Source organism: Phalacrocorax aristotelis, chromosome 16, assembly GCF_949628215.1.
Source record: "Phalacrocorax aristotelis chromosome 16, bGulAri2.1, whole genome shotgun sequence".
Taxonomy (NCBI): domain Eukaryota; kingdom Metazoa; phylum Chordata; class Aves; order Suliformes; family Phalacrocoracidae; genus Phalacrocorax; species Phalacrocorax aristotelis.
The window spans coordinates 9,641,854-9,667,068 of NC_134291.1; the positions used below are offsets into that span (position 1 = coordinate 9,641,854).

The window sequence follows — 25,215 nt, forward strand, 5'->3', positions numbered from 1 at the left end:
ACATTCGATAGAGCAGTCACAATCACCATAGTTGACTTCGATACATTCAAGGTTTTCCTTAATGCAGAGAGCAACTCCCCCACCTCTTCTACCCTGCCTGTCCTTACGAAAGAGCCTGTAACCGCCCATTGCAATGCCCCAGTCGTTTGAGGTGTCCCACCATGTTTCAGTTACTCCTATGATGTCATACCCTTCTGAGTGGGCACGGAGCTCCAGTTCCTCCTGTTTGTTACCTAGACTGCGTGCATTTGTGTACGTACACTTGAGGTGATTACTCTGCTGTTTCACCTCGTGGGAGCCAGCTAAGGAACCTTTATCACCACACTGCTTGGCCTGACTTACTCCCCCGTTGGATGTGCTGGTGTGAGCGTTTTCACAACGGATATCCCTCCCCCCGCCAAGTCGTTCAGTTTAAAGCCCGCCTCACCAAATTACTGGTTACTGTGAAGAAAATTAACTCTATCCTAGACAAAACCAGCAAAAACATATCTGGTTTCAGCATGAGAAATGCTTTAATGTGCCTCTGTAAAATGTCTTCTGCTGTCACTGGCTTTGTACGTGCTTTGTCTACAGAGACACCTGTAACAGGTTGATGTGGTTTTCCTTCCTGTCTGTAGAGGGACCTTTGATAACCGCGATGTTGCAGTGAAAAGAATTCTTCCTGAGTGCTTCAGCTTTGCAGACCGTGAAGTACAGCTGCTGCGAGAGTCAGATGAGCATCCTAATGTGATCCGCTATTTCTGCACGGAGAAGGACCGGCAGTTTCAGTACATAGCCATCGAGCTGTGTGCTGCCACTTTACAGGAGGTGAGGGCTCACTTGCAAACCAACAGTGCTTGTGAAGGTCTTCTGCCTGGAAGTTACTTAAGTGCCTGCCATAGGAGATGATGTAGTTCCTGCTGCCGTCACCTCTGTGACAATTACACTTTCCTACGGCAGAGGTGTTTTCAGGCCTTTAGAAAGCCATCACTAACCCTGTACTGATTTAAGGACAGAAGCTTTTGTCCTTTGATTTTTTTCTTTCTTGTGAAGGACTCCCTTCTAGTCATCCTCCCCCTCCTACCATCCAGACTTTGAAGACCCTCTACTCTTGCTTCTGGAGCACAGTGCTCTGTAGAATTCTGGCTCTGAATGACATTTTAGAGATCATCACCCTCAGCCAAAAAAACAAAACCAAAAGCCACCAAACAGGAAGAGTTTATGTGTGTTACCAGCTCACACAATTTATTACCCAGTCTAACCTTTTTTGGGGGAGGGCTCAGAGGATATACCTACTGTTTATGCAGAGGGTAATGATAAGCAATGTTGTGGCTGAACGTTCTGTTTTTCTGTTGTAATGTACAGTATGTCGAGCAGAAGGCCTTCAGCCACCATGGCTTACAACCCATCGCTCTCCTGCAACAGACGACATCTGGTCTTGCTTACCTGCACTCCCTTAGCATTGGTAAGAATGCCTCTTGTTTCAGTACTGGATGGAGAGTGGTACGTTTTCTTAACTAAAAAAAAAAGAAGAGTAACTGGTCTGGTGCTGGGAGCTTGTTTATTCAATCCCGGAAGAGTTGTAGAAGCTCCACCTAACGCTGGCAGCCATAGTGTCTGTCCTTTGGCACCAGCCTTGTTCCTGTCAAGTTCTGCTGCACTGGAGTAGTAAAGCATTTTTTCAGGGTGCTGCATTTTTTTGGATGGAAGTCATGTTAAACATTACGACTAGTGGTGATGAGATAAAAACAGTGATGAGCCTCTACCAAAGACAATAGTTTGAGGTAAGGGCTTGGATTGAACAAACGGTGGCTCAGCCTTGTGAACAGTTTACAATACAAATGCATTAAAAATTGACAAATATCGTTCGGATTGCCTGGAGTGGATAAATGGTTGTTTATAATAGTCCACAGGGACCTGAAGCCCCATAACATCCTCATCTCGATGCCTAACGCCCATGGGAAAGTCAAAGCGATGATTTCAGACTTCGGCCTGTGCAAGAAGCTGGCAGTGGGCAGGCACAGCTTTAGCCGTCGGTCGGGGGTGCCAGGCACCGAAGGGTGGATTGCCCCAGAGATGCTGAGTGAAGACTGCAAAGAGAACCCTGTAAGTCTTCATCTGTCCGCCAGGCTCCCCCAGGAGAAGGAGCACAACCAACAGAGGTGGCACACTGTTGCAGTCACTCCAAGATAAGCAGTACTTGATGCCTGGGCGTTCAGCAAACCATCGCATGGTTTGGGTTGGAAAGGACCTTTAAAGGCCACTCAGTCCAACCCACATTCATGCTGCCTTGCAGCTGAATATGTGATTCTGAAAAGTTTTCTTCTGCTCTTACGTGCAAACTAACCGCCCCATGATGACACCTCAAAGTCTTTGGTGGGGGGGAAAAGTGTTATTGCTATTAAGGGTTGTTTATTTGCAGACATATACCGTGGACATCTTTTCAGCTGGCTGTGTCTTTTATTATGTGGTGTCTGAAGGCAGCCACCCCTTTGGCAAATCTCTACAGCGGCAAGCCAACATTCTGCTGGGTGCATATAGCCTGGAGTCCTTAAATGCAGGGAGGCATGGTAAGAAAAGCATGGTAAACATAAAGCACTACAGCGGTTAGTGAACTTTCCATGGATGTTAAAATACCAACAGAAATGACAGAACTATGACCCAGCGCGATTCCCGACCTGGCAGTGGTGAAAGTTGTACTCCAAAAGTATGCCTGAAGTAAAGCTCCTAAAGTTCATAGAATTAGTACCTCAAAGTATCTCTCTGGGGTACAAAATTTGGCACCCTGCAAGCTTGACTGTAGAGTTATCTCATGTATTTAAAGGGCAGGAAAGAGCTGAACTTTGATCTTCATAATCGCACTGATTCAACAGCTCTGACTTCCTGTTGGCTGCCCAGCACATCGATGAGGGCAGTACGTGAGCTGGTGGGGCTGGTGTTCAGGATCGTCTTGGAGGACATTAGAGAACGTAACGATTTTCTAAAGTACCAAACATTAGCTTTCCCTGCGGCCTAAGAATTATCACCATTTTCCTTGCAGAAGACATAGTTGCTCGTGATTTAATAGAGCAAATGATAAACATGGACCCTCAGAAACGTCCATCTGCCAGCTGTGTGCTGAAACACCCATTCTTTTGGAGTTTGGAAAAACAGCTCCAGTTTTTTCAGGTTTGTGTTGACTTTTTCTATTCTTTCCGTTCTAAGGCCTCTTGTGGACATTCCTCAAACCTTGACATCAGCCTCCCCTAGCTTTGTGGCTGTTTGAGGTGATAGGATCCACAACCTTACCGTAAGGAACAAGGAAGCAAAGCTGTAATACCTAGGTGGTGTCTCTTAAGAAACTGGCTTAGTTTACAGATGATCTTTTACAGGGGGGCCAGAACATGATGTTACCCACTTAACTTGGGGTGAGGAAGGTGTCTCACAGCTACAGTAGCGATGCAGGAGAACATGTTGCCAGGCAGGTTTCCAAGAGCAGGGCAGCCTACTGCAGTGAAGGTGCACACATAATCCTGGTGTGGGGTGGGAACTGGCTGAGGAGCTGAGGTTCCTTCCAGCCTTACCTTCTACTCTGTGATTAAAAGGCTTTGGCAGATGATGAAACTCATCATCATTTAAGAAACATCTGTATCCCTGTCCCAAGCATAATGCATTGTATTGTATTTTGTCATGGGTAAAGCAGAATCAGAACTCTGTTATCAGGAGAGGCTGTAATTGGCCAGAAGCAGCAATTTTAAATTGTTGGGAAAAGCTGGGAAATACAGCTAGAAATAACCTGAATGTCTCTTTCAGGATGTTAGTGACCGGATAGAGAAAGAGTCTTTAGATGGTCCAATAGTCAAGCAATTAGAAAGAGGCGGAAGAGAGGTGGTGAAAATGGACTGGAGAGAGCACATCACTGTTCCTCTTCAGACAGGTAATGGATTGAGTTTTAGCAGAGTGGAAAGGGGTTACGTGCTGTTGGTCCCAGTTTTCCGGGACAGGAAAGGAAGGATAACACTGTCTGTGTTTGCACGTGACTGTTACTGGTCAGCAAAATACTTTTTTCAAAGTACATGTTTATGTATTGAAACACACCTGTAAGGTTGTGTGACTGAAGGCATGCCTACCTTCCTCCCTTTTGAGGCCAGCAACTAAAATGGCATCAAGACGCAAAAAGAAATTTTATAATTTCTTCTGCAGATCTTCGAAAATTCAGATCCTATAAAGGAGGCTCAGTACGGGACCTTCTGAGGGCAATGAGAAATAAGGTAAAAGACTTCTTTCCGTAAGCAACACACACACTATGGTTCTGCCTCCCTTTGCTGGTTGTTGCCAGTCTGTGTCTGTCTTCCCCTGTTTTAGGTGTTGAGCTCCTTCACTGTAGGCCACGACAAGGTTACCTTGGCCATGAAAAAGGCAGATCTATTTAAAAGAGGAACCTTGAAGACATACCCTCTGAGTTTTACCCTGTTCTATTTTCTGTTACAGAAGCACCATTACAGAGAGCTGCCTCCCGAAGTGCAGGAGACCCTGGGCTCCATCCCAGATGATTTTGTGTGTTACTTTACAGCTCGGTTCCCTCACCTGCTCCTACACACCTACAATGCTATGCATATCTGCTGCCAAGAAAGACTGTTTCAGCATTACTATAACCAGGACTCTGCAGAGCTGAGCCTTGCAGGAGACACTGTTTGAAAGGAGAGGGATGGAGCTTTCTTCTCTGGGACCAACATTCGAAGCACAGGGCTGTGAAACAGGCCTACCTTTAGCCGGGAAAAGTGGGATCAAAGAGCTGGATTCTCTCTCTTTGAAGAAACCAAGCTTCCAAAAAGTGCCTTGTACCTCTGCCTGTGCTGGATCAGGAGATGGTAGGAGCCCAAGGAGCAGGTGGTAACTTCAGAAAAGCAGTGAACCCTGGTGATGGAGTTATTCCAAGGCAGTTCTCAAGACAGTGAAAACAGAGGGCAAAGGCTGGATATAACCGTCACACAATATGCCTGACTGTATTTGATTTTATAACTGATGTGTTTTATTACAAAGAATCAAAATACAGTGATTGAAATCCTATAATCACGTGGGACTGGGATCAGCAAAAGGAGCCTCTTAGTTGTAGCACAGCATTAGAACCTGCCTTGCACTACCGCCACATGATGCATTAGGCACCCCACAGTGATGGTAAAGGGAATCGTTTGTACATGCTCTCCTGTGTTTTAGATAATCACAATCTCTGTTTAATCAGCACTACCCTGGAAAATCAGTCCCTCTTACTTGAGCAGATAAAATGACATTATATTAAAATACTGACTTGAAAAAAAAAACCCACAACCCGTTAAAGGTTTATCTGCTTTGAAAATAAGCCTCAGTGTTTGAATATCAACCAGTATTCATGGAAGAGCTTGAACAGTCCTTGACTTAAATCACAGTACCAGAACAGATCTACACAAGCAACTTCAGAAAACTACACTGGTGTCAGCCGTGAGAGGCTCATGATTTATCTACTGCAAGTGTTCCTTACTTTCTTATAAAAGAGCCAGAGGCAAGACAAGTCCTGGGCAAAAAGCAGCAGAGTAGGAAAGGAGTGCTGGATGGAGCAGTGAACGTAGAGGCAGTGTTTTTAATGGATGCGATAAAGCTGTGAAAGAGCCCCATTTTCTGTTCGCAGGGGTTGCTCCTTACAGCCACCGGGGCGGTGTGTTTAAAGATGCAGTATTTCTTTTCATTGGCCCTAAAGCTGTGACAAAGCATTAAGCCTGCGCAAAGGATGAAGAAATGCTGAGGTCTAATATGATATAAGCAGGGTGTTCTTTTACAATATATTTATTTAACATATTTATATTTATTTAATTTTTACTACAAAGTCGTATCAAATCCAAGTGGCACAAGTATAAAGCATGCCAAATCAGTCTTAATTGGTTTTGTGTTTATATTTAATCATGGTCTAACAACTGGAAGAGGAAAGCGATACTGCATCTTGCGATGGACTTCATTAAAGGAGACATGACAAACTGAGAATTTGTATGACTGTGCCATTGTGTCTTAAACTACTAAATTATTGCCAGTAATGTGTATGATTGGGTAGGTACAGCTACTTTTCTGGAGCTACTTTATGGGAAGGTTTTTTTCCTTAGTTTTACTATGTATGAGAGCAATTTACCTAAGATGCCAACTGTGCAAATTATGTTTCTGAAGCTTGAAAAAAAAAAAAAAAAAGGTAGTTTTACCTAAGAAGATTCAAAGCCTAGTTCATATTTTTGTACTTCTCATGTAATGGTCTTTTATAAGTCTACTAAATAAAGACTTGTACTCAGCTTAAGAGATCCACACAGCATTTCATGACGATGTGTGCCTGGGGAACAGCCACACTGCCTTCACCCAGCTTCGGGGCTGGAGAGGGTGAGCAGGGGCTGAGGGCCCTGCTGCAGCCACATCTTGCCCGCCCAGGCACGGCCCCTGCCTGGTTTTAAGAACAGGGAGCTGCTTGTAACCACTGCCTTCCTGCCACGATGCTGATGGAGGAAAAAAATACCCCACCCACGTGTGTTCATATGTGTGCCCCCACTTCCCCTCTCCCCGCCCCTACTTCCCTCTCCTTTCAGGTGGGGCTGAGCCTCCAGCCTCTTTGAAGGCCCAGGAGCCTCAGTAGGTTATTCTAACAGCCACCTCTGTCTCGCTGATTGGGCAGGTGAACAGAGCCACTAAAATGGCTGGAACGAGTGCATGCTGCCCTGAGCGGGTTTTCCTGGCTTTTTTGGTTTTTTTTGTGTGTGTGAACTAAGTTAACAAACGACCACATGATTTACAGGAAAGCAGCAAGCCTGTAAGACAACTTTGCTGGCAGGTGGAAGGCTGAGGGCTGATGAGCCACTGCTGTTTGCTGCCCCTGCCAACCTCTCTGCTTATTTACTTCAGTGAGCTGGCCTGCCATGAGCAGGTGGCTGGTATGGGGTGATTGATAAGGTGGGGTGGGGCTCTACCTAGGTTTTTAAAAAAAACAAAACACACCAAACACCCAAAAACCACCACCCCCACCAATAACCTAACACCTACCCAAGCACCTTGACCCATACCCTGTGTTAGTGTGGCCCATGGTCTCGGGGTGCAGCCCTTGCCACCGCAGAGACTGTCCCCTGGAGTGCAAAGCACCACCACCCAGCCACAGCCCTGTGGCGAAAGGGTGGAGACTTGGCAGATAATCACGAATGCACGTCTACTAGTTTCAATAGCAGTAGGACCATGTAGAAGCGCCACCCCCAGGGTCAGGGTGCCGCCAGGCCAGCAGCTTGGCGCATCGTCTCCCTCCCTCGAAGCCCTTTCCCAGCAGGCAGGCTCTGGCAGCAGAGCACACGAGCCGGCTCAGTCACCGGCAGGCTCCGCAAGGTAAGCCCTCCCTGCGCCGTGCTAGTCCTGCGTGGGGGCCGGTGGGAGGTTATGCTCAGCCTGGCGGGTTACTCGGAAAAGCGGGGCTCTCCCTGCACGGCCACACTCCCACCTCTGCTCCCCCACCCCCCGTCCCACTGGGCAACGGGCTGCTTAGCAGTGGGGAGGGGGTATCTGAGCAGCTCGGGGAAGGGGGAGCCCCGTGGGTACAGCCCTTCCTGCCCACCCCTGCAGCCGATAGTACCCAGGCCCCCAGCGTGCGCGCAGGCTGCGGGGCCCACGCAAGCACTCCCGCACACTCCCCCACCCCAGGCTGCTCTTAAAAAGGGGTGGGGAGGAGGGGGCTTACAGCTCCCCTCCAGCACAGGGCAATGCGGCCCCGACCACGCTTCCCCCGCACAGTCCCGCTGCTGCCCAACCTCCACCCTAGTTTCTGTTCTTCATTAAGTTTCGTTTTCTCCCAAAACGCTGCCTGACGTCAGCTGTGACAGCAGGCTGGGGCAGGACGGCAAGCGCGGGGCGGTGGTTCACCCCAAGCCGTCACTGTACAGACCCAGCCCTGGGAGGTGCACTGCTGGCCACAGGCACTGAATAGCCAGTATTTCAGGGACAGTTTTAGCCCCCTTTCCCAGGGAGGCTGCACTGGATGTCAGCCGGAATCAGTCCCCAGTTTTGTAACCAGCCTGTTTACACTTATTCCAGAGGGCTCTGCTTACATCTATGGCACCCCAGCGCAGTCCCGTAACAGGTTCCCCTTAGAGCCACTCAGGCCAGAGCTGGTGGCTCAGTCAGCCCTCAGCATTTCTCCGGGGCTGACCAGGTGCTTGAACAGTACATATGCACTTGTTCCAGCCAGTTTTTTTCCAAGCATCCTCTACTCTGCCAGACCCAGCATCTCCCCAAACCGCCACCTTCTGTTGAACTCCCCTCTTGCCAAGCCACGTGCCTCACCTTCCCTCAGTTACAGCCTCTGTACTTTCAGACACTGCAGGGACCTTGCGCGGAGCTCGGCTGCCTTTGATGCTGCCGGCACCTTGAATTCAGAGGCTGCGAGTGCTGCTGTTGAACCACCACAAGCCGCAGGGATGGAGCTGGCCAGGCTACAGACACCTCCTGCAGCAGCACAGAGCTGAACTGTCACACTACAGTAAGAGAAACATCAACCACTGCCATGCCCCTTCCGCTGTCACCCTTGTTCACTAGGCCATAGCTCATGGATCGTTACTGCTGATTACAACAGATTGTCATAGATTTCGGGTGTTACCCTGAGCAGGCTCATTTAACACATTTCCTGCGGCAGTCCCTCTGTATCCCTGTAAATGGACCCTGAGCAAGGCAGAAGACCTCAGGTATCAGGCCAGGACACCCCATTAAAAAGAAAAACATCTTCTGTTGGGTTGAGCAGGGAGTTGAGCCGCTTTGTGGAAAATCCAGTGAGCACCAGAAGAGATATAGAGAAAAAGGGAGGGGAAAAAAAAGGCAGAGGGGGAAAGACTACATGCAGAAAAAGGGGAGGGGGGGAGTATGAGAGCAAGAGGCAGGGAAAGGGAGAGCGAGTGAGAAAAGACAGGAATAAAAAGCAAGAGATACTATGAAATCTAGGGGACACAGTAGTGCTGGGCCTCGCTTTTCGCCCGTATTTAACAGAAGTAGCTGTTAGACGGGCACAGCTGCCAGCACATGCTTCCCCAGCAAAACCCCATCTCCTTTGCCAAAACAGCTGCCTTCACACAGCACAGGCGTGCAGAAGCAGTGCAGCTGGCAACACTGGGCCAGAGGTACAGAAACTATACTGGACCAAAAAGGTGTAGAGGGGTTGGGAAAAAACAGAAGTTAGTCAACTTAACTAACACAGGAATCTGAACTGTAAGTCTGAAAACAGGTTGTTTTTTTCTCCCCCCCTCTAGGGCTTTGTTCACTAACAGCAGGATTTCCCTCATCCAAGGCAATGGGTATGTGCTGCTTTCAGAAAATTTGTACTTTATATGTGTAATCTGCTTTTCAATATCTGCATTTTAAGGGTTCATTTCTAGTGGGGAACTAATCAGTCCTCTTAACACCATCTTGTGGTTTGTATTGATGCTATCTTCATTTAAACAGAATATAAACAGATTCAAGTGGGTAAATGATCTCCCAAACCTCTCTAGCTTAGAGAATTCAGCCTGTCAGTTCTGGTAACCTTATCACATCATTCCCTTCAAAAACAATTTGGGTTATTTCCACGGCTCCCTTTGGGGATCATTTCCAAACCTCCCTCATGGTTTCCTGCTTTTAGTTAAAGTTAAAAATGCTTTTAGTCATCAGACCTGACATGTTTTCTTTCTACCAGTCACAGTGAGACTGTCTTCTCAATCTAGCATTCAACACGGCCAGTTTTGCAAGGATTATAACGCCTTGTCAAGCACCTTAACGAGTTTTCAGTTGCATTACTAATACATAATTTTAACTTGTAGATTACAGAACGTTACCTGTGAAGGAATGGGACGAGAACCACGTCCAATGTTGGCTCGAATCTACTGGAATCAAGAAAGAATACGTAGAAAAGCTACATGCCGAAGAAGTGACAGGTCCAGCACTGATGGAACTGGATGACTCTTTCCTCAAAGGCATAGGTATGAAGGGGGGGCAAATTCACATGTTAATCCGCAAGAGAAATGAACTTCTGCAGCTACAGGAAACTGCACAGCAAGCCAAGCATTCCAGCAGCAAAACGTCTGACAGAGCTGATGTGCAAACGGATCCAGTAAGGCCCAGAAACACCCCTGCTCAGAAAACTTCAAGAGAAGACAGCTGTGGTCCATCAGATAAAACTAGCAGAGACAACACAGCTTCTACTTCGGGCAGGAGGCAAAGGAGAAGTAACAACTCCCAACTTAAAAATACTGAAGTTTTAGAGCTCAGCAACTGTCGACCATTTAGAAGTCAAGATACTGATTTCAAATACGTGAAAGACAGAGTTCTTGCTCCAGAATCAGGAGTCAATGGTTTAATCACTCCCTGCCACGAATATAAATCTTTTGCCGTCGCTGCAGAGCTGGACAGAAATCAACTGCAATCAAAATTTGCCTGCGAAGTGATCAGATTTGCTTCAGCCTGCATGAACATTCGAACAAATGGCACCATACATTTTGGTATCATGGACAGTGTTGAGGATCAGGGTTGGAAACACGGCCAGATCATTGGCATAAAGGTCAAAGAGCGAGAATACTATGTCGATGCACTGGATTATATAGAAAAATGTTTTGACGAAAACGTACAAGAAATTGCAAGGAAATGTATTCACCCGCCTGTTTTTGTTGAAGTGATTTCGAAAGACTCTCAGGAACAGAGATTTGTGGTGGAGGTTGACATTGAACCAACATCCAGTTTAGTAAAGAACAGATTTTTTGAAGTGTATTTGCCAAAATACAACGAAGGCAGCCAGAAGGTGATCCTGACAAAAGATCGAGCTCTCTATCAGAGGCTAGGAGCAAAATCTGAACCTGTAAAGCACAACGATCTAGCTACTTTTATTCAGGGTTTACAAGACCGGGATGCTCAAAGAGAAAAAGCTGAGTTCTCCAGCACAGAAATACATACAGAAGCATCTCAAAATTTAGGAAGGAAGTTATCAATTCTACTAAATGATGGCAAAAGCTATATGGATGATTCCCTACGGTACATCCTTGTCACTAACAGATGCGACAAGGACAATCTCAACTACATCAACTTTTTAATGCACTTGAACATCTTCTGCGTCTTTGACTTCGATGAAGATTCCAACGTGTCAGGGCTGTACAGCAAGTACAAAGAACACCATGCAACAAGGTCTTACTTTTTACAGGATTTTTCCAATGAAAGTAAGACTGGCAACCCTCCCTCTCAGAAACACTTGTGCCTGTTTGATCAGACCAGCTGGATATTCTGTAACGGGCGCAGTGACTTCCTCGGGGATGAGAAAGCTTGTGATGAAAATACATGGATTAGAACAAAAAAGAAATACCTTAAGAAAGCAATTACTCGTATCTGTGACGAAATCCTGCCAAAGCGGTCCTTCATTGTGCTTTTCCTATTGCTATCACCAGTGCAGAAACCACTTGTGGACACTTTTCAGGAATTCTATACAGAGATGAACGGTGCAGAATACATCGTTTGCATTTCAGAGTCCAGAGAAAATTACTGGAAGTGGGCTAACCTGGCTCAGGCATCCTGCAGCATTGAGACGCTGGAACAATGCAGTATTGTGGGCATGAAATTAAGTCACGTAGACGCCACCATCCAATCAATGCTGCCCTGCACAGCACAACCCAGACACCTGCCCGTGTCCACTAGGGGGCTATGTACACTTCCCTCGCTCGAAGAGGAGAAACTGTTTTCCCTAGAAGTCCTTTGCGTTGACCAATGTGATGATATCAAATTAGATCTTTTGACTGAAAAAGAAATACAAGAAATAGAACAAAATTTTTACCGAGGGAGAAAAATCATCTGGGAAAACTTCTGGCTTGCTGATAAGAGACGCTGTGGGGAAATCATCGAACGCGAAGCATGTAAGGATGCTAGCAAGCTCCTAGATGACATTTTACAAGGAAGCAGACTCAACTATTCTGTGGCTAAACTGAAGATATTTCACCATCCTGGAAGTGGTGGAAGCACAATAGCACGGCAAGTCCTATGGAAAAGAAGAAAGGACTTAAGATGTGCTGTTATCAAAGTCTCGTATTCACCTGCAACTGTTTGTGAGCATGCACTTGCATTTAGAGACTATGAAGAAAAAGAAATCAGTCATTGTCTTCCTGTGCTCCTCCTGATTGAGGATTATGATGAAGACTATTTAGAAGAACTAAGGAATGAGTTAATGGATGCTGTAGCAACTAGGAAAATTAATTCCCCCAGACCTTACTTCATCCTCATGTGCTGCAGACGATCCAATGACCCTGAAAGGCTTTGCAAAGCCTCTCCACTGGACACAGTTGCTGTCACTCATAAGCTGACTGACTCAGAAAAAAGCCTGTTCAGAACCAAACTTGAAAAACTGAAGCAGAAAGATGTCAAGCCAGAATTCATACTTACGTTTGTCCTGATGTGCGAGGAGTTCAATGAAGCGTATGTGAGAGACTTTGTAGGGCACATATTGCAAGACATAGACCGTTATTCTCGTGATACGTGCTTGATGTGTTATGTGGCTTTGCTTAATTTTTATGTACCCAATTCTTATGTTTCGCTGTCGCACTGTGAGGCTTTTCTGGGACTAGGGGTATATACAGAAAGGAAAGCAAGAGCATACGATTTCAAAAGTCACTTGAGTGAACAAGTAAGAATGATTTTTATTGAGCTAAGGGAAAGCACCACCTATATTTCATCCGTTCAGATAATACACTGTCTGGTTGCAAAAGAAATTCTTTATCAGCTTTCAGGGAATGAACCTCAGAGTCAACTTGCAATGACTCTTCTTCAGGAAAAGACGCTCTTTGAAAACAGATTCGGGCGAGAGGAATTCATAAAGTTCATCAGAGATCTGTTTATTCGACGTGATAAAAGAAGCAGAGGTGACAATACCGACACTCTTTTCTCCCCGTTCATTGAACATGTCTGTAAAGCTGAAGACTGTGAAAAAGCTATTGCTGTTTTAAAAGCTGCATATGAACTCCTTGGAAAAGATCCTTTTTTTGCGCAGCAGCTTGCCAGACTGCATTACAACAATGAAAAATTTGAAGATGCAGAATATTGGGCAGGGGTTGCAAAATTTCATTTGCCAAATGATTCTTACATTTTAGATACAGAAGGTCAAGTCTACAGGAAGTGGTTTAGTTTCACTGTGGATAAAATGACACAAGAAGACACTCCTGAAAGCATCGTTCCAAAGATAGAGATGGCTCTTAAAGCTATGAAATGCTTCAGGGCTGCGCAACGGGCTGCAAAAGCAGAACGTGACAGTATGAACAACGCTGGCTATTTTGGAGAAGTAGAAGTAGGATGTCGTCTCCTTAGGCTTTTGTCCACAGTCCATATATTTCACAGAAGTCCAGAAGGAGAATATTCTGAGCTTGTGAAATACCTGGTCACAGATTACATTCCTAAAGACATTGAAAAAACATGGGCAAGGCTTCACTCCCGCCTAAAAGGCTTACGCCAGAATCTGTACAATGCTCTGGAATGGATTTCAGAAGACCTAAGTTATTTCCAAACAGATAAGAACCACGAGAGGGAAGAGGAAGATGAAAAAGATGAAAAGGAAGAACAAATTTATAATCCCAGAAAATGGCTAAAAAGACAGTCTGAGGTATATGCCAAGTTCTTCGTCTCAACATCACTTATTGAGGACAGCAACAGTGCCGTTGAGAGCTCGCTGATCAGACGCATGAATATTTATAAGAGTGGCGGAGGTAGTGTCACTAATATCCTGTCATTCTTAACAGATAAGAAAGAGACTAGGTCAGCTGAAAAGCTAGAAAAGATCCTTAGCTTCTATACCGAGAACCCGCTACGGGACAGGCTGGAGGACAACGATCTGATCAATTACATTTTGTGCCACATCACACTGGCATGCTTAGCACCAGGATCAGCCAAACTTCTTCCACCACAAGCTCTTCGTGACCTCAGTGTAAGATTCTTTAAAGGAAAGAGACCATTTCCAGCAAGCGCCTATTTTTTGCTCACCTTGCTGTACTGGCCAGACGAGGCCTTAGACAAGGAGCCTAATCCAGATAAAGATGAAATTCTAAACACAGCCCTTCAAACCCTGAAACGTTTATATGACATCAAGATGAAAGATGTTCCTACCAGAAAGAAAAGAATCTACACCCACTTTTTTCTGGGAAAGGGTTATGGCTTAAGTAAGATCGTGCACAAAACTAAAATTGATAAATTAATTACTGGCTCCTTAGATGAGAGGAGAATGAAGTGGCTACATGGAACTGTATGGAGTATTGCCAAGATTCGTGACATTCTCAAAAGAGTTTCTGGTTGGACCAAGGACAGAAATTTATTTATACGTGGCCATGTGAAGGAGTTTCCTATCTTGCCCCTCCATCGTGATTCAGTGCCTCCTGGAAACGAAAATGTGACCTTTTATTTAGGCTTTTCATTTAATGGTCTTGTTGCTTTCAATATTGAGGTTGAAAATAACCCAACTGTCAGCAGAATACAAGGTATTTAGTGTATTAACAATACCTGCTGCGCTGTTAGAACATACAGCACTGAAAGCGTCCAGTGTCATTTGAAGCAAAAAGTGGACTGTGCTGGCTGAACACCAGGCAGCAAGATAACCACACTTTACTACTACAATAATGAACAAATACCTAAAAAAAAAAAATTGAAACCTACTAGTAAAAATAAAAAAGCCTTTGACAGTTTTGGAGTAACCAAAAGCAAGATTTCAAACTTAAGACAGCAGTAATTGCAGGATTTGCTTGGGGGCTGGGAGGGAGACAAAAGACTCACTATTTCTCCTCCTCCCTAGTATTTGGAGAGCTGAGCTCTGGAATAAAAAGGTATTGTGGGGATCCCTTTCTTCTCAAGTCACACATTAGGATTTCTAGTTAACTTCTGGATGGTGCTGATCAATAACAGAACCTGTCCACTGTGAAGAGCCATTTTTTCTTCCTGAACCAGCAACAAGTAGTGAACTCAGGACACGTATGCTACGCTGGCTGTAACATACTTTGCTTGCTAAAATGTACCATGTATGAAATACATCTACCCATCAACTGCAAGCCAATACGTAGTACAGAAGCAGAGGAAAAGTACACAGTTTTTATGCTGACTTTGCAAACATAAGTATTGATAAAAAGAAGTCTCAAATTTTACCCCACTCTTGTATTGTTTCTCCATGTAAATATTACAAACCATACTAGATATGCCTCTATCTGGGGAGGGGTGCAGAGACACGTGAGCAGTTAGACATGGATGACAAAAGATTATTTGTAAGCACTGTTTCGATTTCATAGTCCAAACTATTCCTGCACATGGCAAAGCATTTTTGCAGCATTATCTAAATGCTCACACAGTACATTACTCAAATGTGTCTACTGCATATATCCACACTTGAAAATTGTCTAGCCTGATTTACTAATTTGAAAAATGTAAAGGAGTCTGTTGTCAGCAACCTTCATGTCACATTAAACTTCTAATAACAAAACTGCCTGTTATTCTTGGGAGTTTCGCATTGTTTGATACCCGTACTGTCACTAAAATTTCCAGAAAACCTGTCATATAACTTAAGTTTTAATCTAATAAACAACCTTTAGGAAGAACTACTATTTCTACATGAGGCTAACTACCCTACCTGGAAATGTAGTTTATAACAGTAGCAAGGTCTGATTTTCTTTTCCACCTCTGGCCAAGATCTGGGCACAGCCAAAAACTGTAAGAGGAATTGTGAGCCGCTATGAATTCAGAATGAACAAAGTCAAACAGGATGAAACCAATGATTTATTCTATCTAGTCAAAGCCTTCACCCTCTGGACTCAGGAAGAAGAAACAAATCTTGTGACCGCTGGCCAGGCATGCTTGTCTCCTTCCCTTGCCTTCAACCCAAGACCCACAACAGCAAAGTATACTCTTGGGAGGGCTGCACTTCTTGCTTGGGAAATCCAGGCTGGCAGATTTCACAAGGGTTAAGAGAATGCGTAAGGGTTAAGCTTAACCTTAAGAGGTTAGCTCATCAAAGTCAGCTTTCCCCAAGATGAGCTAGGAAGGTGCAGGGGAGGAGCAAACCATCACAGCATCCAAACTGCTAGGAGCAAGAGACCCAGGGTGCTACAGAAAGCCTTCTGTCCCCCCACCCCTGATGCAGAGGGCAGGGAGAGGGGGATGTGTTTGAAAAGTTAATTGAGGAAAAGCAGCTTTCTTAAGTCTAGCATGGGGACATAAGGATAGCTTCAACCCAGAGCAGAACAGCACATGCAAACTTACTGAAAAGCATGGGAGCTAAAAGCATGAACTACTTAAGTTTATACAGCCTGCTCAAATTCTGTGGCAAAAGCACAGCTTTTGTTTTCAAAAAGATATTACTATGATGAAAAATTAAAGCCAGACTTGGCCAAGAGGGTCTGCCTTGTAACTTGTTTCTTTCCTGCCTACAGGCAGCTGCCTTGATACGGTAGCTAGCTATTTGCCCTGTAGCCCACACCACTGCAGACTCCCCAGTCCTTTGAGGCCTAAGTAGGAATTTACTTTTTAAATACCTGTTTCTACCTCTTAGAAACCAAAAGCTTAGATCCAAACTCCTTACCTCATTAGGATATTATAAATACAATCCTCCCTGTGCCCCACAGGGAAAAAAAAAAAAAAGGGGGGGGTGGGGGTGGGGGGAAGCATAAACCTACAGACTAGCTCCTTTGGAGTACTAAGTTGCAAAAATCCTGCTGAGGCTTACAGGGCAGGAAGCATAGACCCAGCCTTCTTACTCTATACCCAGTCATATCCAAATTCACCAAGCATCTGATAAATTGAACTTGGGACTGCTTTAACCAGCCAGGCAACACAAACCCCATTGCTCTAACCAGCTTAGGGCAAAGCAGTTCCCTTGTTTTCCAAATGCCCCCTCAGATTTCCCTAGAGTCAAAAGGGCCAGAGGACAAACTCTAGTGAAGAGCTCATGCAAAGTAGTAGTCTTCCCTAAAGGGTCCTTTACTCAGTATTAAGCTCCTCCTCATCACACATATCCAACTCAAAGTGCCATGAATTGCTCCAGGTAGTGTAGCACTAAAATAGTTGATTTTACCTTTTACCACCTGTTAGAAATTAATCTGAGTAAACAGTGGTAACTAAATGAGACAGACTGGCCTAGCAGAGTAATCCATTCTCATCGTGTAGACAAGAGTTGCAAGGACACGCATCTTCAAAGCTACCTCATCTCTCCAGCGTTCTGCTCTAAAAGGGTTTAGAACAGACCACTTAACATCATCCCCTCTCTACCAGGTTTTATGAAAATGCTATTATGGTACTTTCCTCCATACGCGCCCGACTTTTCCAACTTAAATAGTCAATTCTTTTGTACAGTCAGTTCAGCAGAAGGACAGCAGATGAGCAGCAAACAGAAGTACAGATTAAGAAGTCAGGATTCATTTGCTTGCCTGCAGGTATAAAACACTAAGATAAAGCTCACATTAATGTGTTTTTGCAGTTTATAGACAATCAGAGAGCTAGCACAGTTATTCAAACTGTAACATGAGTGAAGGTGGATTTCATACTTACACACACTTTGGAACAGCTAGCATTTGTTGCAATAATAATTTAAATAGGTCCTCAAGAGGAGCTCAAGGTTCTCAAGAGGAGAAAAAAAAATACACAGAAAGAGTGGTTCACTTCTGTTTAATCAGAGACTGTTACAAAGTGGTAGATACACATTACAGACTTGTATATGTGCAACGATCCATTCCTGAAGCATACAGTTCATAGGAGGTTCCCAATGGATATAAGTGATGTTAGCTCCATATTTTCTGACTCTGTAAACTGGATGCTATAAAATCAAGCTAGTTACTATTACTATTAGTTGCATGCATTAAAGTGATGCACATACTTACCAGTCTTTCACTTTCCCAAATTAAATCCAACATCAATATTTTGCCACCTGTCTTTTAGAAAAGATCAATGAATCCCACCCCTTTCATATTACTTATACAAAAGCAGTATCAAGTTACAGAAAACACCCTCATGATACACTCACTTCTGTGGCTGTACTGCTACTGAGGGGGGGACGTAATTAAATCACGTGCTTTAAGGTGCTTGAAGAAGGTACTAAAACCAGTTTGGGGTCTGGGTTCACTGCACAGAGAATCTTGTTACTGAAGGGGTGATTCGGAGTCATTAAGCAGAAGTCTAAAAGGTAATAGTGTTAACTGACTCACTGTTCCATGTATACCACATGAGAACTGGGAAGGAAGACTTCTGAACCACATAAGACTAGTCAGCTGCTGTAATGGTGCATCAGAAGTTGAGCTACAACTTACAACTGCTCATCTGGTTATGAAAGCTCAGATTCCTAGTATTGTTTTGGTCCTGTCTCAAAAGAAAATAAACTTAGTTCTACCAAAAAGTATGGTAATTAATTGCCATAAAAAGTTTCACAAAGAGATGATGTTCTACCAGACTTCGTATTAGGATCTACTCTGGACTTTTTGTTGATGAGACGCTAGAGAGACACCACTATCCTTTAGTTATCCCCACTGATTGCCAAGCTGGTGTACAAGTAGTGCAGGTCAGCATCCAACCACTACCAAACTGAGACTTCACAAAGTAATTCAGCAGCCAAAAGCAATCAGTTACTCATTCCGACTTAGTACTGAGCATTGCATTAAGTATCAACTAGGATCAACCACAGAAGTTAAAAGAAAGATGCATACATTGTTAACAGGATAATGGCCTCGCAGCAAGGTATCCCTATTATTCATGCACATCTGCCATTAAGATTTAAGAAAACAGAAGCAAAGATAAGTTAAAAATTTTATTATACAACTTTTTTCCTCTATGGAGAAACACCTACGGAACAGTATTCAAAAATTTGCATGTAGCTAGTTTTGCAGACAAAGCAATTTAGTGTGAAAGACTGAGAACTGATGTAGAGAAGATGCCAGGAGATGGGCTTCAAGTGTAACTATCCTGAAAATCTGGAAGATACAATCCCCTTGAAACTTTTTATGTTAGTATGATGAATTCTGCAGTGTCGTGTAAGATTTCAAAATTCTAAAATAAGCAATACTGCTCAAAGTGTCAAGTCACTCATGAAACTACTCTAGTCCATACAGATGAGCTGGCAAAACTGAAGTGTCTGTTCAGCTACCACACTAGAATGGTCTTCCCAATACCTAGTTTCTACATAATTATCCACCAATGATGTCAAAAGCCCCTCAGACTCACCATGTGATAGCATGCTCTTAAGTGAATTAAAGCACAGAGTTTTACAGCTCATCCAGCTGTGAAACTATGCTATGTGCTACAGCGCAGAACGTTTTCATCTCCCATGCCGGTATTTAGAGATGAGGTACACAAAGCTTAAATAAAAATATATACAGCTGTTCTGGAGAAGGTTGCATCTTTTATCCAATCACAAAGAATCTCTCCTATTTTCTTTCAAGGTGTAAAATAGTCTATAAAATAAAAATAAAATGCCAACATTTCCAGGAATATGGAATGGGACATAAGGAGAAAAATAGAGGCAGAGCGGTAACTTCAGAGTAAGACAAAACAGCTGGGCAAAACCACACTGTAGGTAGCCTCTGAAGGGCTGAAATGGGCTAACAGAAAAACCAAAACAAAAAGAACCCCACGCCTCAGAGAAGAACAAGTTCCTGGCTTAAAGGCCTAACAAAGTAAGACTCTGTTGGTAGGAGACAGTAATTAGTAATAGCTGAAGAAAATTGAAAGAAATATTACATTACTGCTACGATTCTTACAAATGCTTATTCCCCAACACAACAAATATAGTATCCTATTAACTGGTTCACTGATAAAACAACCTCTTATCATAGGCATGTTACTGAAGAAGTGTCTTCGACTTCAGATCTTCACACTTTTCAGTAACACCAATGGCTATTTAAGGTTGCATATTAAATTTTCCTTAAAGGTGCTTGCAGATATTACCTACCCAGAAGTGTAGTTAAAACCATGGCAGATCTTCAAAAAAAAAGCTAGATGTTCACTCACTACTGAAAACAGTAGTAGATAACAGATACATTCATATTTCAGAGACCAAAATTCCCCTCATGTATTTAAGTGGCATCATTTGAACAAATTATTTCAAATAGGAACATCAGGTACTTACAGATTAAACTAACCTGTACTGGCAGTGCTGTGGAATTTTTCTTCTCTACCAGTAAGTAGCAAATGCTGAAATTCTGCTGCTAGTTAACAGAAACACAAATTGTATTAAACCAAGGAGTTTAACCCATAATTTAGTTTTTTAATTAAAACAGCTGCCAAACTTCAATTACTGCAATTTGTTGCTTAAGAAAAGCATATGAAGTAAAGGCAACTATAAAACTACTTTCAGTTTGCCCTTACTTTTCTGATATTTTTCATACATAAGCCAGAAGTTTAACATGGTAATCCTGCTGCCTACCACAAACATAAAGGAAATCACAATACTTACATTGCCAGGTTCCTTCATTAATCAGTCTCATAAAGTGTGTTTTCTTATTCTAGACTTTACAAATGAAAGAGCAAAATGTATTTTCTTCCACTAAAATTCATGGGAAAGAAGCTAAAGAATTCAGTGCAAGTAACATATATGCAAGGAACTCAAAAAAAAAAAAAAAAGAAAGAAAGAAAAAAGCTCTGCATGACATCTTTATCTCAAAGTTTTATGTAACTTCCTAAGTCGGGAGACAGTGAAATAGCTTCCTTTATATGGCATTAGTTTTTGGTAATTCAAAACTGCTGTTAGCGAAAATCATTATACATATTGGCTCTGAAGGGCAGCAATAGCTGAAATTCTACACAGGCCCCCTTTCTGAACAGTACCTGGGAACATGGGTAAGACTTAGACAAAATTTAAGAAACAAAATTTGATATGTCAGAAGCTTGAATCTGGTATAAGGCAGTTACCTAACAGAAAGATATACATTAACTGCTACCAAGAGAAGTTTTTAAGGAAGCTTCAGGCTAAGTTGTGTCCGTTATGTTTTCAGAGAATAGTATTTTAATGCCAGTACAACTGAAAACATTTAACTTCTTCAAATCCCAAGAAGTAAAAACCTTAAGACAAGTTCAAGACAATATTTATGGAGAAGTTAAATTCATTGTCATTAAAACAGCAACGTTGCTGGTTGTTCCCACTGCAAGAAAGCCCATAAGAATAAAAGAAGTTATTGTACACTTCCTCGGAAGGTGCAAGCACCACACTATTCACAATCATGATCAGGTGTATAAATACCAACCCTCACAGACAGTTCATGGACAGTCGATACTGACTCATCAGGATGCTAAGGACTGAGGATAACATCCTGGATCATGTTGTTCAAGACAGAAAGCGGCTGTCTGCAAAAGCAGCAAGCTGAAGTGCCTGGCTCCCTCAAACAGACCTTCACAAGACAAAGGTAAAATTGCATTCACTATACAAATATTGTGTTCAAACTGTATTTTCTTCTAGTAGAGCCTTAACGAGAATCTGTGCTCTGACAATCAAAAGACTGCATAAAGCTGCTGTTCGCAGTGTGTAAGAAAGCTCTGAACTTCAAAAAGAATGTTATATACATCGCACTTCAGAATCACTTCGATTCTATCTGATCCCTTCAAAGGCTGCCTCAAAACTTTTCTTACTCAAACTAGTATCTACCTACCCCAGCTACTACAGGAAAATATGGTAGTGACCGATACCTGCATTTTATAGAACCCAGTCACTACCATTATTTCACTGGCCTGATTATTTCTATTGCAAGTATACACACTTCTAAGAAAATTCTTCTGGGAGGTAGCCTATTCCTCAGAGTATTTAAGGGCTACAATCTTTATTAGGCAAGGCATGGAACACATTACAAACTCATCACACAATTTTAAAGCAAGACAAAACTTCACGCGTGGTACAGACTTTATTTGCCACATCTCCCGTTCACTTCTGTTGTTAAAAAATGTGGGTGCAAATTCACCCAATTTAGCAGAATATCAGTAATTCTTGCCCTTCAAAAAAAATAAAGTCATACACCTCCACATAAGCTTAAAAGAAAGCCAAACTACCCAAGATCTCCTTCCATTAATATTTATAGAAGTCCCTAAAATACCATCATCATTAGAAAAGAAGTTCCATGAACAGCGAGATGTACAACTTTGTGATACAGACTGCTGTGCTACTGAGAGTTGCAAAACTGAATGTCAGTGAAAACACTCCATCATCCCTCAAAGGCATCTCATTTACAGTGTATTTTTTTTAAACTATCCCCCTTAGATCCACACAGGTAGGCAGGGAGGAAAATGTCACTGACAGAACTTCACAAAAAGAGCAAAATAAGAACCATTTGCACTAGATGAGAATTTTGCAGGCCAGCTGGTCTAATAGCTGAGGAAATACTCCCAGCAAAAAGCAGAGAGCCATTATGCCATGGCACTTGCACATGTATCTTTTATGACAAGACACAAAGCAAATGAAAAATGTGTATCATTACTTGCTGCGAATTTAAAGACAAACGTTTGTCTGTGGTAACAGATCAGGATAACACAAATGTAATCTAAAGCTACCAACTCCCAAAGAGAGAACAAAAAGACCTGTCCTGTCCAGTCCTTTAGAGACTTAGAAAAAGGACAGGAATGTAAAGGATGGAAATGAAGGATGTGTGAGCCAATCACCAGGAATTACAAGTAATATTTGCAGTGTAGCAGGAAAACCCAGAGTCAAAACCCCGTTTAATTCATACAGTAACACCTCGTGGGATTGTCTTCATGTCAAATGCAATTTTCAGACCCAGAGAGTGTTAAATTAATCTTCTTGGAGTTGTATAGAAGCTGCTTCATGGGGAAAAAAATCCCAAGCAATGTGGTGAAATGCTATGTTTTACTCACAAAACATGCCAAAACACAAACAAATGGTTCACTTGCTCTAACGTATTAGTATAGAGCTTAAACAATGACACAGTGAAAACAGGAACTGCATTTTGGAAACATTTTTCCGTGAATATGTCAAACCTAGTTATCTTCAACTAAAACAGATCAAAGCAATTTCTCAGAATTTGAAAACTAGATTTGAAAGATATAACCCAAGTGTGGATCTAAGTAGCGTGCTCCACTGCACACGAGACAGCATACATATCTGAATTTTAGCTTTGTGTGCTTGATGACAAGCTGAATCAAGTAGCTGGATAAAAATTACCTAGTGCTGCATCAGTCTTAAATGGAAACTGGTAACAAAGTTCAGTATCAGACATTTGAAATTTGCCTCTTTCATTTTGAGTCTCTAAGAGATTAAAATACTAAAGCAAGAAGTATAGGCCATACTGCGTATTGTTTTTGGTTAAACTGTTTCCTTAGATAGTCTAGGGAAATAAGAACTAAGCCAAACATTTCTATAGACTGAATATGTGAAACAAATACTAGTTGCAGTAGTATATCTTGAGCATTGTCCTCATCTTCACTGTTATCAAGGGCACCACAATTAGAATTAGAAAAGCAACATCATGCTCAATAATCCTTTTCAAACAGTTAACAGAGGATATGTCAATTTTCCAGTCAGACCAGATGATGCAGGGAGGGCCTTTTACAGGAAAAATGCAAAGGGCAAAGTACAGAAGAGTACAACAGGAATGTGAAATCCACTCTTGTATCCAAGTTAAGAATTACAACTCTATCCTTTAAAGTTACTGAAATCACATCAGGGGTCATTATTTAGCAAAATCTCGAAGAAATGAAACACAGTCTATGCTCATCAAAAAACACCACAAATTTTAAAAGTATCTCCAAAATTTAAGTTATCAAACCTGACTCCAACATCTATTTTCTATTTCACTGCTAATAGGCTGCAAGACAAAAGTTGTTCTTCTGAAGCTGAAGTTGTCTTTAAGCAACCTCAAGCCTTCAAAGCCAATATGTGTGCAACAGAGCGAGCAGCAACACTAAAGCTCATTTTTCTTCACAAGGGGTAGAATTTTTTGCTAGTCACTGTGTGAAAGAAGGAACTTCAGATAACCACATACCTAAGCAAATCTTGAATATGCAACAGAATTCCCCAAGGTTTAAAAAAAAGCCCTATGTCAAGTTTGGTGTATTCAAGAGACTGAGGAAAAGGTTTTCCCTGAAACTGACAAACTGAAAAACCTGCAGCTTCCATTTCTCATTCTTCTGTTCTAGTTTACCAACTTGAATATCCGTTTCTTCAGAGGGCTCTACATTAATATTTGTTGTGGTGCAACTCACATATGCAGCAGTATTAACATCTTAACCTCCTCCAAGGAAACTGTATTCTATAATTTAGGCTACACAATTTTTGGACTGTAAATGTCACTTGCGAGTTAAAAACCTAAGTATTTTAAGCACTTCAATAGATATATCTCCCCAGAAGAGGAAACATTAGTAATTGATATTTACATGCCACTAGCTCAGAGACTAGACAGTCACATTACTAAAACCAAAACCAAATATAGCACAAATGCAATGCAGGGGAAGAGGGGGAGGGGAGCAGTGTGGCTAAAGGACTACCTGAGCAGCCTTAAAACAAACACATTCCTGTAACAGAAAAGGTACCCAAACATCTTAAAACATGTTCCCTCCCCCTAACACTCTTAAAAACACAACAATAATAAAAAGATAAATATTAATATAGAGCCCAACTACCAAAAGAGAATAAAAAACCTAAATTAAAGTAAATTTAGGGGCCTTCACCAAACTTGCTGCAAGTTTGGGGACATAAATATCCAACAGCCATAAAGCTGTGAAAGCCCCCAGAATGAATAAAATAAATCCCACTTGCCTCAGACTGAACAGGGCAACACTGAGACTCTGCCTCAGCCTGTCCTATGGCAGGGCTATAGGAAGAAGAAAAATTTAAGTTTTAGAAAAAACATGACCCAATTAAGTGAAAGACATGCATTCAAAGTTAACAAAATTCCAGTGATCAAGCAAACAAAAGAACATGACTGCTATTCCACCTATTTTGTTAGGCCCAAACAAAACTTTTTACACTTGGTAGCTATTTCTGAATTGGACAGTTTGTTTTGCTTTGTACCTTGATCAATGGAACATAAGTCAGTTGTCTTGGGGCACTTTTCCCATAACTAATAGGATTTACTGTACTAGATCACAAAAAGTAGGGTTAAAGATTCCATCAGCCACTGAAAATGTTCACCCTCACCTTAGTATTTATGTAGAAGCTAGACCAGTACAATTATTAAGACATTTACTATTATTTTTAAGTGTCATTAGTTACCATTTTAAATTGCAGCCCCAGCTCATGGACTGGTATATCAGAGTTCTCAA

The 25,215-nt window shown here is 42.5% G+C and overlaps 2 protein-coding genes and 1 long non-coding RNA gene across 5 annotated transcripts in view; 2 read left to right on the top strand and 1 right to left on the bottom strand.

The window, feature by feature from the left end:
- ERN1 (endoplasmic reticulum to nucleus signaling 1) overlaps nt 1-6,274 on the top strand; it is a 43,612-nt gene extending 37,338 nt beyond the window's left edge. For all 3 annotated transcript variants that reach the window (XM_075111429.1, XM_075111427.1, XM_075111428.1), the window contains exons 15-22: nt 618-807; nt 1,345-1,444; nt 1,886-2,085; nt 2,402-2,549; nt 3,020-3,147; nt 3,772-3,895; nt 4,162-4,229; nt 4,450-6,274. In XM_075111429.1, coding sequence (XP_074967530.1) covers nt 618-807; nt 1,345-1,444; nt 1,886-2,085; nt 2,402-2,549; nt 3,020-3,147; nt 3,772-3,895; nt 4,162-4,229; nt 4,450-4,656 — 1,165 coding nt within the window. In that variant the 3' untranslated portion in view covers nt 4,657-6,274. The remainder of the gene's footprint in view (nt 1-617; nt 808-1,344; nt 1,445-1,885; nt 2,086-2,401; nt 2,550-3,019; nt 3,148-3,771; nt 3,896-4,161; nt 4,230-4,449) is intronic.
- An 855-nt stretch (nt 6,275-7,129) lies between these two features.
- On the top strand, nt 7,130-15,454 carry LOC142065381 (sterile alpha motif domain-containing protein 9-like). The gene is made up of 4 exons (XM_075111423.1): nt 7,130-7,338; nt 8,321-8,485; nt 9,246-9,290; nt 9,792-15,454. Exons 3-4 carry the CDS (start codon nt 9,287-9,289, stop codon nt 14,471-14,473), a joined length of 4,686 nt encoding a protein of 1,561 aa, XP_074967524.1. The 5' UTR covers nt 7,130-7,338; nt 8,321-8,485; nt 9,246-9,286; the 3' UTR covers nt 14,474-15,454.
- Nucleotides 15,455-17,616: 2,162 nt separating this feature from the next.
- On the bottom strand, nt 17,617-24,839 carry LOC142065389 (uncharacterized). Its single transcript, XR_012663394.1, has 2 exons — nt 24,710-24,839; nt 17,617-21,338 (listed from the first exon to the last, which is right to left on the bottom strand). It is a non-coding gene; the product is annotated as an uncharacterized LOC142065389 (long non-coding RNA).
- Nucleotides 24,840-25,215: the final 376 nt, after the last annotated feature.